This window comes from Oncorhynchus clarkii, chromosome 7 (assembly GCF_045791955.1).
Source record: "Oncorhynchus clarkii lewisi isolate Uvic-CL-2024 chromosome 7, UVic_Ocla_1.0, whole genome shotgun sequence".
Lineage (NCBI taxonomy): Eukaryota > Metazoa > Chordata > Actinopteri > Salmoniformes > Salmonidae > Oncorhynchus > Oncorhynchus clarkii.
In genome coordinates, this window is record NC_092153.1 from 15,434,730 (window position 1) to 15,447,831 (window position 13,102).

Here is a 13,102-nt window from a genome sequence, read left to right on the forward strand (position 1 = left end):
TTACAGAAACTGTTACGGTTACAGAAGTCAACAAATGATAGCGCCTGGGGAATAGGAGTGGAGCTGGGGGCTACAGGGCTAACCTCTACATCACCAGAGGAACAGATGAGGAGTAGGATAAGGGTACGGCTAAAGGCTATAAGAACTGGTCGTCTAGTGCGTTGGGGACAGAGAATAAAAGGAGCAGATTTCTGGGTGTGGTCGAATAGATTCAAGGCATCATGTACAGACAAAGGTATGGTAGGATGTGAGTACAGTGGAGGTAAACCTATGCGTTGCGTTATGATGAGAGAGGTTTCATCGCTGGAGGCATTAATTAACGTAGGTAAGGTCTCCTCCACCTGTGTGTGGGGTGGGACGAAAGAGCTATCTAAGGCATTTTGAGCGGGACTGAGGGCTCTACAGTGAAATAAAGCAATAAAAACTAGCCAATACACCAGTAGACAAGGCATATTGACATTAGAGAGAGGCATAAAGCAATCACAGGTGTTGATCAGGAGAGCTCAGACAACAACGGGTAAATGGTGAAGAAAGGGCAGAGCAGGTCAGTTTGACCAGTTTGAGTTCAAGGCTGGGGCCGAAAGGTAAACATAATGAGGTACCATGCTATTGAAACAGTCCAGGGGGCATCAGCTGTGTAGCCGAGTGATCAGGGTCAAAAGAGTAGCAATAGGTTAGACAGGGTGCTATAGGGTAGTCACTACTACACTGGGCGAGCAGGGGACACAGCATTCAGAAAAAGCTAATGGGCCAGGGCTAGTAGATGGTTCTGTGGCGATATCGTAACAGAATAGCCTGTTGAGACCACATCGGGCGATCACGTCGGCAGTCCAGTCGTGATGGATCGACGGGGCTCCGTGTCAACAATAAAGGGTCCAGGCCAATTGGCACAGGAGGTAATTGTAGCCCTAGAATTAGTTGGTATATGGGCCTAGCTCAAGGCTAGCTGGTGCTTGCTTCAGGACAGAGGCGTTAGCTAACACTAGCCACTCGTTTGCAGCTACCAAGGAGTTTTGAGCCAGTGTAATGATCCAGCGCGGCTGGAATCTGGTGATATGGTACAGAGAACCCCAACGCACTTGATTTGATGACTTGATTTGAGAAGCAATCCGATATGCTCTGGGTTGATATCGCGCTGTGCAGACTGGCAGGTGATTGTCTGAGCTAAGGCCGGCTGATTCCGGGGAAAAAGGTGAGGACAGCTAGCCGTAGCTAACAAAGACTAGTAGCTAGTTAGCTAGCTAGCTCCTGATGGAAGTTCCAGTTATAAGGAATAACAATAGCAGATCCGTACCACATTGGGTGAGGCGGGATGCAGTAAAGTATATTTAGTTTATAGATAGCAGTGAGATTAATATATATATACGTCTATTGGCATATGAGATACTGTAGCCTATACTAGAGATATATACTGAGTAAGAAAAAATACTTAAATTGTCATACTTGAGTAAAAGTAAATATGGCTAAATAGAAAATGACTCAAGTAAAAGTGAAAGTCACCGAGTAAAATACCACTAAAAGTATTTGGTTTTAAATATACTTAAGTATCAGAAGTAAATGTAGATGCTAAAATATATTTAAGTATCAAAGGTAAAAGTAGAAATTATTTCAAATTCCTTATAATAAGCAAACCAAACAGCATTATTTTCTTGTTTTTTTTAGTTTATGGATAGCCAGGGGCACACTCCAACACACATTTTTCAAACAAGTATTTGTGTTTAGTGAGTCTGCCAGATCAGATGCAGTAGGGATGACCAGAGATTTTCTCTTTAAGTGCGTGAATTGAAAAATGTTCCTGTCCGGCTAAGCATTCAAAATGTAACGACTACTTTTGGGTGTCAGGGAAAATATATGGAGTAGAAAGTACATTATTTTCTTTAGGAATGTAGTGAAGTAAAAGTTGTCAAAAATATAAATAGTAAAGTACAGATACCCCCAAAACTACTTAAGTAGTACTTTAAAGTATTTTTTACTTTACAAGTACTTTACACCACTGGAGATATATACAGTACCAGTCAAAAGTTTGGACACACCTACTTATTCATGATTTATTTTGTACTATTTTCTTCATTGTAGAATAATGTAATAACACATATAGAATCATGTAGTAAACAAAAACGTGTTCAACAAATCAAATTAGATTTTAGATTCTTCAAAGTAGCCACCCTTTGACTTGATGACAGCTTTGCACATTTTTGGCATTCTCTCAACCAGCTTCACTTGGAATGCTTTTCCAACAGCCTTGAAGGAGTTCCCACATATGCTGAGCACTTGTTGGCTACTTTTCCTTCACTCTGCGGTCCAACTCATCCCAAACCATCTCAATTGGGTTGAGGTTGGGTGATTGTGGAGGCCAGATCATCTGTTGCAGAACTCCATCACTTTCCTTCTTGGTCAAATAGCCCTTACACAGCCTGGAGGTGTGTTGGGTCATTGTCCTGTTGACAAACAAATTATAGTCCCACTAAGCGCAAACCAGATGGGATGGCACATCACTGCAGAATGATGTGGTAGCCATGCTGGTTAAGTGTGCCTTGAATTCTAAATAAATCACTAACAGTGTCACCAGCAAAGCACCCCCCACACCATCACACCTCCACCATTCGTCATGGTGGGAACCACACATCATTCGTTCACCTACTCTGCGTCTCACAAAGATACAGCGGTTGGAACCAAAAATCTCAAATTTGGACTCATCAGACCAAAGGACAGATTCCCACCAGTCTAATGTCCATTGCTCGTGTTTCTTTCCCCAAGCAAGTCTCTTCTTCTTATTGGTGTCCTTTAGTAGTGGTATCTTTGCAGCAATTCAACCATGAAGGCCTGATTCACACAGTCTCCTCTGAACAGTTGATGTTGAGAAGTGTCTGTTACTTGAACTTTGTGAAGCATTTATTTGGCCTGCAATTTCTGAGGCTGGTAACTCTAATGAACTTATCCTCTGCAGCAGAGGTAACTCTCCTGTGGCGGTTCTCATGAGAGCCAGTTCCATCATAGCGCTTGATGGTTTTTGCTACTGCACTTGAAGAAACTTTCAAAGTTCTTGAAATGTTCCACATTGACTGACCTTCATGTCTTAAAGTAGTGATGGACTGTCATTTCTCTTTGATTATTTGAGCTGTTCTTGCCATAATATGGACTTGGTCTTTTACCAAATAGGGATATCTTCTGTGTACCAACCCTACCTTGTCACAACACAACTGATTGGCTCAAACGCATTAAGAAGGAAAGAAATTCCACAAATTAAAATTTAACAAGGCACACCTGTTAATTGAAATGCATTCCAGGTGACTACCTCATGAAGCTGGTTGAGAGAATGCCAAGAGTGTGCAAAGCTGTAATCAAGGCTTAGTGTGGCTACTTTGAAGAATCTAAAATCTATTTTGATTTGTTTAACACTGTTTTGGTTACTACATGATTCCATATGTGTTATTTCATAGTGTTGATGTCTTCACTATTATTCTACAATGTATAAAATAGTAAAAAATAAAGAAAAATCCTGGAATGAGTAGGTGTGTCCAAACTTTTGACTGGTACAGTTTATATATACATTAGGTGTATTGAGTTGCATCAATAAGGGATCATATCTTTCACCTGGATTCACCTGGTCCGTCTATGTCTGTAGCAGGTGTCCTTAATGTTTTTGTCCACTCAGTGTATATACACACACCTAAATGACAAAGCTAACTCCCTCTCTCGTCTTTCCTTCTCTCAATTCCCTCTCCCCCTCTCTCTCTCTCTTCACCCCCTCCATCTCTCCGTCTCCCAGAGATAATCCCAGTGTATGGCATGTCCAGCTACGTTGGCAGAGAGGAGAGCTATAACAAGCCCCAGCCTAAGAAGATGAAGGAGCAGAGACAGCTGGAGCGACAGAACAGACTCAACTCTCCCCCCTCCTCCCTGTACAAGTCTCTGGGCTCCAGCCACAATGGATACAGGTCAGTGAATAGTCCTGGTGTTCGAGACCGGTTCAACTAGTTTGAGACTACAGATGCACCATCTTCATTTGAGCCCTCTGTTGTCGCAGAGAATTTTCCTGCGCTAGCAAGAAATGCTAACTTGTCGTGTGTTCATGGTTTGTCATTTTCACTTTAAAATGTCAGACTTTATTTGCCCTAATGAAAAATGTGTCAACATTTCCTGTTGCTGCAGGATTATTTTCCTGCTGTGAGAAACTGTACTTACAGTACAACTTAAACACTAGATACAATACTACTTAAACACTAGATACAATACTACTTAAACACTAGATACAATACTACTTAAACACTAGATACAATACTACTTCAACACTAGATACAATACTACTTCAACACTAGATACAATACTACTTCAACACTTAAACACTAGATACAATACTACTTCAACACTAGATACAATACTACTTCAACACTTAAACACTAGATACAATACTACTTCAACACTAGATACAATACTACTTCAACACTTAAACACTAGATACAATACTACTTAAACACTAGATACAATACTACTTAAACACTAGATACAATACTACTTAAACACTAGATACAATACTACTTCAACACTAGATACAATACTACTTCAACACTAGATACAATACTACTTAAACACTAGATACAATACTACTTCAACACTAGATACAATACTACTTCAACACTAGATACAATACTACTTCAACACTAGATACAATACTACTTAAACACTAGATACAATACTACTTCAACACTAGATACAATACAACTTCAACACTAGATACAATACTACTTCAACACTAGATACAATACTACTTCAACACTAGATACAATACTACTTCAACACTAGATACAATACTACTTCAACACTAGATACAATACTACTTCAACACTAGATACAATACTACTTAAACACTAGATACAATACTACTTAAACACTAGATACAATACTACTTCAACACTAGATACAATACTACTTCAACACTAGATACAATACTACTTCAACACTAGATACAATACTAGTTAGAGCTTAGAGACTAGTTTCTTTCTCTACAAGTGTGGAGAGACTAGCCTTATAATTAGAGAGAAGTTACAGACTAGCTATAGACTAGTTAGTAGTTTAGACTAGTTACTGGTTTTACTAGTGATCAACTTGATCTACAAGTCTGAAATCTATAGCCATAATGCAGACAGGAGAGACACTATAGACAAGTTACAGACGTTGACCAGACATTGTTTTCCTATAGAAGGATGAGGTTGTCTAAAACACACGCAAACTATTTGACTCTGTTTTAAGAGCATGTGTTTCCATGCAGTTTGTGTCAATAAAGTTTGGTTGTATTTGATTGGTTATAGCGGGAAGAGCCACGTCCCTTCGCTAGGGTCGTTGGGGTCAATGGGCGGAGCTAACAGTCCAGGAGGGAAGAAGCCGGAACGACGACAACTACGGAGCAGCCCAAGGAGCAACGAGCCAGACACACACACACAATCACCGCAAGGTAAACACACGCACACACATGCACACACACAGATAAGTGAATACTCTTCAGATGTCTCTCCCTCTTTTCTTCTCAATGAAAGAGAGGAAAAGATGAATGGATGAATGGTGTCTTACTGAGGTGGAGAGGAGAGGTGGAGAGAGAGGGAGGGGGGAGAGAAGGGGTTGTCTAGGTAACCACATAGCTGAGTCTTTTCCCAAGACCTATCGGTTTCTCCCTCTACAATACTGGCCTTGTCTGGGAGGGGGGAGGGGTGGGCAGGATAGGAGAGAGGAGAGGTAGTGAGGAGAGGAGAGGAGTGGAGGTGAGGGGAGAGAGGGAAGAGGGGTGAGGTACAGTACATATCTGTTGAGTCCTGTTCTCCATGAAGGAACCCTTTGAGCTCTCTTTCAAACACACACATCTCTATCTCTCTGGCCTGTGTGCAGAGGTGGTGACAGACAGGCCTGCTGAGAGACACCAGAGTTAATCCCAAAGAAAGATACCAACCCACCTCTCAGACCCCCATTTCAGCTTTAGACCAGCCCGGCTGTACAGTCCGGGGTCAGGGGAATGTTCCATTGAGGCCAGGTGTAAGGGGGGGTTTGTTGGGCTGGGTGGTGACATCATGTAAAGAGAGAGAGCCTGATGAGCTTTGATCAACTCAGTATCTACACACACACACACACACACACACACACACACACACACGTACAGTACATGTCAGTGTATGACTAGTATCTGTGTCTTTCTGATGGTCTGGCAGGGTCTCAGTTCTGGACTGGAGATCAGGCTGACTCAGCTACAACACACACACACTGACACCCCGTGACTGGGCTTCCTCTAAAACAATCAGAGCATGAGAGAGGGAGAAAGAGAGAGAGAGGGAGAAAAGTATGATAGAGGGACAGGGGAATTAAAAGTGAGAACAGAGAATATGAGAGCGAATGAAAAGCTTGGAGGTAGACTGAGTGGAGAGAGAGATGGTAGAGAGAGTGAGAGGGGGATGAGAGACAGAGGGAGAGAGAGTGAGAGGGGGATGAGAGACAGAGGGAGAGAGAGAGATGGTAGAGAGAGTGAGAGGGGGATGAGAGACAGAGAGATATAAAAAGGACTGAGAGAAAGAACATTCCATCCGTCTAATCTACTGCTTGGCCCTCTGCTTTCAACCATGAGTATCTCACACACACACACACACACACACACACACACACACACACACACACACACACACACTGTCTGGAACACCAGACAGGGTTCACACTCACACACAAACACACACCCACGCTGTATACTTTGCTCTGTGCCCTCCTGGACGTGTGTGTTTGTGTGTCTATTGGCTAATGTACTATATCCCAGTAATGTGCTTGGCTACCAGTCAGTCAAGACAGTCAGTAAAGCCCACCGCTCGTCCTTAGAACTGAGCCGCTCTAAACACAATCAGATGTGCCTCTGTCCTCCATGATGGATCTACGTCAGCGGCGCAGTTTCTCTGTAGAGAACAGTGATTTCAGGAAACTGATGTCCCATGGTGGATCAATGCCAGCGTTGCAGTTTCTCAGTAGAGCTTAGATTTCAACTGAAACAGATGTGCCTTTGTCCGCCATGTTGGTTCTACGTCATCATAACTGCAGCACCTTTCTGTGATTCTAGTGGTGCTTTCAAGATGACGTCAGTAGTCTTCAGATCAGAAAGTTGGAGCCCTAGAAACATGTCCAAGTTCCCGACTTGGTATTCCGACTTGGTATTCCGACTTGGTATTCCGAGGAGAGAAAATAGACGACTCCTGACACATTTAAAACAAAAGCCTTTGATGTAAGATGATGTCATCCCCAGACACACAGAGAGAGAGAGCTGTAAGTGCTTGTTTAGTTCGTTAACACATCTGACCCCTGACCTTAGAATGACTCAAGCCATTTAAAATAAACCACGTTGTCATAGTGACTCTCCGTAAGTGTGTACCCTCTCCCAAATAAGGGCCTGCTCTGTATCAGCTGGTCCACTGTGTCAGCTGGTTCAAGGAGTACAAGTCCAGTCTGACTCAGTCTTGTTCTTACAAGTCTCTCTTACACACATCTGCACAATGTTGGCTAGTGCAGAGCCAGAGCTGCATATCATCAGACCTCCATTACCATCTGATTTACATGATCTTAAGAACAGTGATATTAACACATTACCTTGGTCGACTGGGTTGAAACTGTACTTCTACCATCTCAGAGTTTCCAACGCTTCAGCCAACACACACACACACACACACACACACACACACACACACACACACACACACACACACACTGTTGCCTTCTATGAAGAGCGGCAGAATTCCTGTGTCTCTTGGCACCTCAGACATCTCTCCCTCTATCTCTACAGTGCCGTTAAATAGTATTTGCCCCCTTTAAAAAATATATATTTTTGATACTGAATGATATCAGATCTTCAACCAAAACCAGACAAATACATACTTATTTGATTTATTTCATAAACAAAGTTATGCAACACCCAATTCCCCTGTGTGAAAAAGTAATTTCCGTCCCACACTCAATAACTGGTTGTGCCACCTTTGGCAGCAATGACACCATCCTATCACGTTTCTGTGGAGGAATTTTGGCCCACTCTTCCATGCAGTAACTGTAACGGAGCAACATTTGTGGGTTTTAAAGCTTGAACTGCTCGTTAGGCCATTCTAAAACTATACATTTGTTGCTTTTTAGCCATTTTCATGTAGACTTGATTGTGTGTTTTGGATCATTGTCTTGCTGCATGACCCAGCTGTTCTTCAGCTTCCGCTCACAGACAGATGGCCTGACATTCTCCTGTAGAATTCTCTGATACAGAGCAGAATTAATGGTTCCTTCTATTAAGGCAAGTTGTCCAGGTCCTGCGGCAGCAAAGCATCCCCAAACCATCACACTAACACCACCATGCTTCACCGTTGGTGTGAGGTTCTTACTGTGGAATGCAGTGTTTGGTTTTCGCCAGGCATAATGGGACCCATGTTGTCCAAAAGGTTCTGCAGGAGAATTCTACAGGAGAATGTCAGGTCATCCGTCTGTGAGCTGAAGCCAATGACCCGCAGCTGGGTCATGCAGCAAGACAATGATCCAAAACACACAATCAAGTCTACATGAAAATGGCTAAAAAGCAACAAATTTGAAGTTTTGGAATGGACCAGTCAAAGTCCAGACCTAATGATCCCAATCGAGATGTTGTGGCAGGATTTGAAACAAGCAGTTTAAGCAGTTCTGCATGTAAGAGTGGGACACAATTCCTCCAGAGCGACGTGAGAGACAACTACAGGAAGGGTTTGGTTGCAGTCATCGCTGCTGAAGGTGGTACAACCCCTTATTGAGTGTGAGGGGGAAATGACGTTTTCACACTGGAGAATTGGTCGTTGCATAACTTTTGTTAATTAAATAAATAAAGTAAGTATCTTTTTGTTGTTGTTGTTATTTGTAAACTCAGGTTCCCTTTATCTAATATTAGCTTTTGGTTGACGATCTGATGACATTCAATATAAAAAATATGTTTAAAATCAGAAAGGGGACAAATACTTTTTCATGGCTCTGTGCCTCTCTTTCTTTGTCTCTGTATCTCCCTCTCTCCTCCGTTCCTTCAGATCGTTGTTTCTAGTTTCTAAAAGTCTGTTTTTTAATACACACAGACACACTTCGATATATTCACACAGTCTGACAAGCCCCTCCCCCATGCATCTGCTGCGCCTGCTGATGATGTCACAGAACTGGAACACAGTGATTGTGTAATCACCCTACGCTCCTCTTACATTTGCCATTTTAGTCATTTAGCTCTTATCCAGAGCGACTTGCAATTAGTGCATTCATCTTAAGATAAGTGGGTGAGACAACGACACATCTCGATAGTAAGTACAGTTTCCCTCAACATAGTATCTATCAGCAAAATCAGCGCTAGTGGGGAAAACCAAAGGGCCTTTATTTTATTCTAGTGGTGGTTGGGCCAAGAGACCAGAGGGGGAGGAATGGAGGCCTTGGGTTGGGATGAAGGGTTTGAGCAGAGCCTGAAGGTAGGGAGGGCCAGTTCCCCTTGCTGCTCAGTAGGCCAGCACCTACTGGCCTACTGAAGATGACCCCTCACAAACCTCCTCTCTGCTTTCCTCACTTTTCTCTCCATCCTGATACATGTCCCTTCTTATCCTCCGCCCCTCTTCTGTGTTCTAATCCCTCTCTCCTCTCCTTCTCTCCTCTCCTTCTCTCCTCTCCTTCTCTCCTCTGCATGTGTGTTTCCTCTCTCCTCTTTCTTTCTTTTTCCAAGTCCCACTCTTACTCAGGGTCCCAAGTCCCACTCTTACTCAGGGTCCCAAGTCCCACTCTTACTCAAGGTCCCAAGTCCCACTCTTTCCAAGTCTTACTCAGCTTTGGCTCAGACCACTGTCTCTTCTCCCTTCCCCCTCACCATCCCTCTCTTCCTCTGGTCCTCTGTTGCTCTGTCGTTCTTTGTCTCTGTCCTCTGTAATCAAACAAACACATCCAGACAAACAGAGACAGATGTGGTCAGGAGAGATTTAACCTGATGCTACTGACTCTCTTTCTCTCTCTGAAACACAAACCATTTCTGGGTGATTTAGTGAACTCTGCTCTGATGGAGAAAGCAGCTCTGCTCCTGTCTGAAGCAATTCTGGTATAGGGATTACACACACACACACACACACACACACACACACACACACACACACACACACACACACACACACACACACACACACTCTGGGGAAAAACTTCCATTAAACACACACACACACACCCCAGCGCTAACCCCGACCCACTCCTAAATCACCCCTAGACATGCTCTGCCACTGGACGTGTGTGTGTGTGTGTGTGTGTGTGTGTGTGTGTGTGTGTGTGTGTGTGTGTGTGTGTGTGTGTTACTGGAACCCTGTTTTATGAGCAGACAACAGAACAGAGGGCAGACCTAGGCAGTAATCCAGGTTGGGGTCTGTACATACTGTACCTACTGTATATGACACAGCTCAGCCTGCCCTCTGGTGGTGCTTAGCTGTAATAACACCCTCTCACACAAGGACAGAAACACACTAGTTAGTGGTAATGTTGTTTCTGTTCTCTCACCTCAGATCACGACTCGGAGGCAAAGAGAGTTCAGGAAGTGCTCTCCGCCATCGACAAACCACAGGTCAGTCACACAAACATACCCACACGCAGACACACACACACTCACACACACACACTCGCAGACAAGGACATCTGTACCTAAAGGCTTCTTCCTCCCAGAGCAGTATGTCCTTTGGAGCCCAGAACACCTGCAGTCCCCAACCTGACCACACAGGGGCAGTATTGTACCACCTCATCACACAGAACTAGGGCCACAACACTACCGGTAATTTACCAAAGTTACCAGAATCTTCAGTAATTTTGGTAATTAACAGAAAATCTATGGCAATCTATCGAAACTTTGGTCATTTATACTTGAATAACTTTTTTTTAAATTCTTCGTATATAGTATTCATTTGTTATATCTGTATTATCCATGAATTTCTAGTGTATAGACCATATCGTTCAAGAGAAAATAGCTTCATTCATTTTAAAAAGCATCTAATCAACATTGGCATTATTTTCTACTTCCTCTGCAACTCTTCCAACTATAGACCGCGTTCACAACTGCCATCAGTTTAATGCAAAAACATTGACAAAAACACATTTTAACATAGAAAATAAATGAAAGTGTGTTAACAAATATATAAAGGTTATTTCATGCTGAAACCCTCATATTAAACACCAATGGTATTCAATAAGTTGATTGTTTATATTTAGGATAATGTTTCACAGCTTTGTCATTCTATTTTTAACATTTTAAAATCATCTTATTGAATTATTTTTATTTTACATAGAGGGGCAGAGGTACCCAAAATGGCCACTAGATGTCTTGTGATAGATTACATCAAATCCAGTAACCCATAAAAGTTTCCCTCCCTTTGCAACCCTACACAGGACTCTAATGGATCTTCTGTACAGTATTCATAAGGAACACACTAGAAGTATGAGAGAGAGAGAGAGAGAGAGACTGTCAGCTTGTCTTCTAGAGTCTTCTAGAGGGAGAGGTCATATGAGACAGTCTTCAGTGTGTGTCTCTGGGATGTGGTTTGTCCCCAGGGCAGACAGGGTATTCAGTGGATGTGTTTTGTCCCCAGGGCAGACAGGGTATTCAGTGGATGTGGTTTGTCCCCAGGGCAGACAGGGTATTCAGTGGATGTGGTTTGTCCCCAGGGCAGACAGGGTATTCCTTGGATGTGGTTTGTCCTCAGGGCAGAAAGGGTATTCAGTGGATGTGGTTTGTCCCCAGGGCAGACAGGGTATTCAGTGGATGTGGTTTGTCCCCAGGGCAGACAGGGTATTCCGTGGATGTGGTTTGTCCTCAGGGCAGAAAGGGTATTCAGTGGATGTGGTTTGTCCCCAGGGCAGACAGGGTATTCAGTGGATGTGGTTTGTCCCCAGGGCAGACAGGGTATTCAGTGGATGTGGTTTGTCCCCAGGGCAGAAAGGGTATTCAGTGGATGTGGTTTGTCCCCAGGGCAGACAGGGTATTCCGTGGATGTGGTTTGTCCCCAGGGCAGACAGGGTATTCAGTGGATGTGGTTTGTCCCCAGGGCAGACAGGGTATTCCGTGGATGTGGTTTGTCCCCAGGGCAGACAGGGTATTCAGTGGATGTGGTTTGTCCCCAGGGCAGAAAGGGTATTCAGTGGATGTGGTTTGTCCCCAGGGCAGAAAGGGTATTCAGTGGATGTGGTTTGTCCCCAGGGCAGACAGGGTATTCAGTGGATGTGGTTTGTCCCCAGGGCAGAAAGGGTATTCAGTGGATGTGGTTTGTCCCCAGGGCAGACAGGGTATTCAGTGGATGTGGTTTGTCCCCAGGGCAGAAAGGGTCCCCAGGGCAGAAAGGGTATTCAGTGGATGTGGTTTGTCCCCAGGGCAGACAGGGTATTCAGTGGATGTGGTTTGTCCCCAGGGCAGACAGGGTATTCCGTGGATGTGGTTTGTCCCCAGGGCAGACAGGGTATTCAGTGGATGTGGTTTGTCCCCAGGGCAGACAGGGTATTCCGTGGATGTGGTTTGTTCCCAGGGCAGACAGGGTATTCAGTGGATGTGGTTTGTCCCCAGGGCAGAAAGGGTATTCAGTGGATGTGGTTTGTCCCCAGGGCAGAAAGGGTATTCAGTGGATGTGGTTTGTCCCCAGGGCAGAAAGGGTATTCAGTGGATGTGGTTTGTCCCCAGGGCAGACAGGGTATTCCGTGGATGTGGTTTGTCCTCAGGGCAGAAAGGGTATTCAGTGGATGTGGTTTGTCCCCAGGGCAGACAGGGTATTCAGTGGATGTGGTTTGTCCCCAGGGCAGACAGGGTATTCCGTGGATGTGGTTTGTCCTCAGTGCAGAAAGGGTATTCAGTGGATGTGGTTTGTCCCCAGGGCAGACAGGGTATTCAGTGGATGTGGTTTGTCCCCAGGGCAGACAGGGTATTCAGTGGATGTGGTTTGTCCCCAGGGCAGAAAGGGTATTCAGTGGATGTGGTTTGTCCCCAGGGCAGACAGGGTATTCCGTGGATGTGGTTTGTCCCCAGGGCAGACAGGGTATTCAGTGGATGTGGTTTGTCCCCAGGGCAGACAGGGTATTCCGTGGATGTGGTTTG

The 13,102-nt window shown here is 44.1% G+C and overlaps 1 protein-coding gene across 1 annotated transcript in view; it reads left to right on the forward strand.

Annotated features, from left to right (window-relative positions):
- Positions 1 to 13,102, forward strand: part of LOC139412933 (fibronectin type III domain-containing protein 3B-like) — a 112,241-nt gene that overhangs the window by 30,839 nt on the left and 68,300 nt on the right. The window contains exons 5-7 of the mRNA XM_071159822.1: positions 3,770 to 3,938; positions 5,310 to 5,452; positions 10,536 to 10,594. Coding sequence (XP_071015923.1) covers positions 3,770 to 3,938; positions 5,310 to 5,452; positions 10,536 to 10,594 — 371 coding nt within the window. The remainder of the gene's footprint in view (positions 1 to 3,769; positions 3,939 to 5,309; positions 5,453 to 10,535; positions 10,595 to 13,102) is intronic.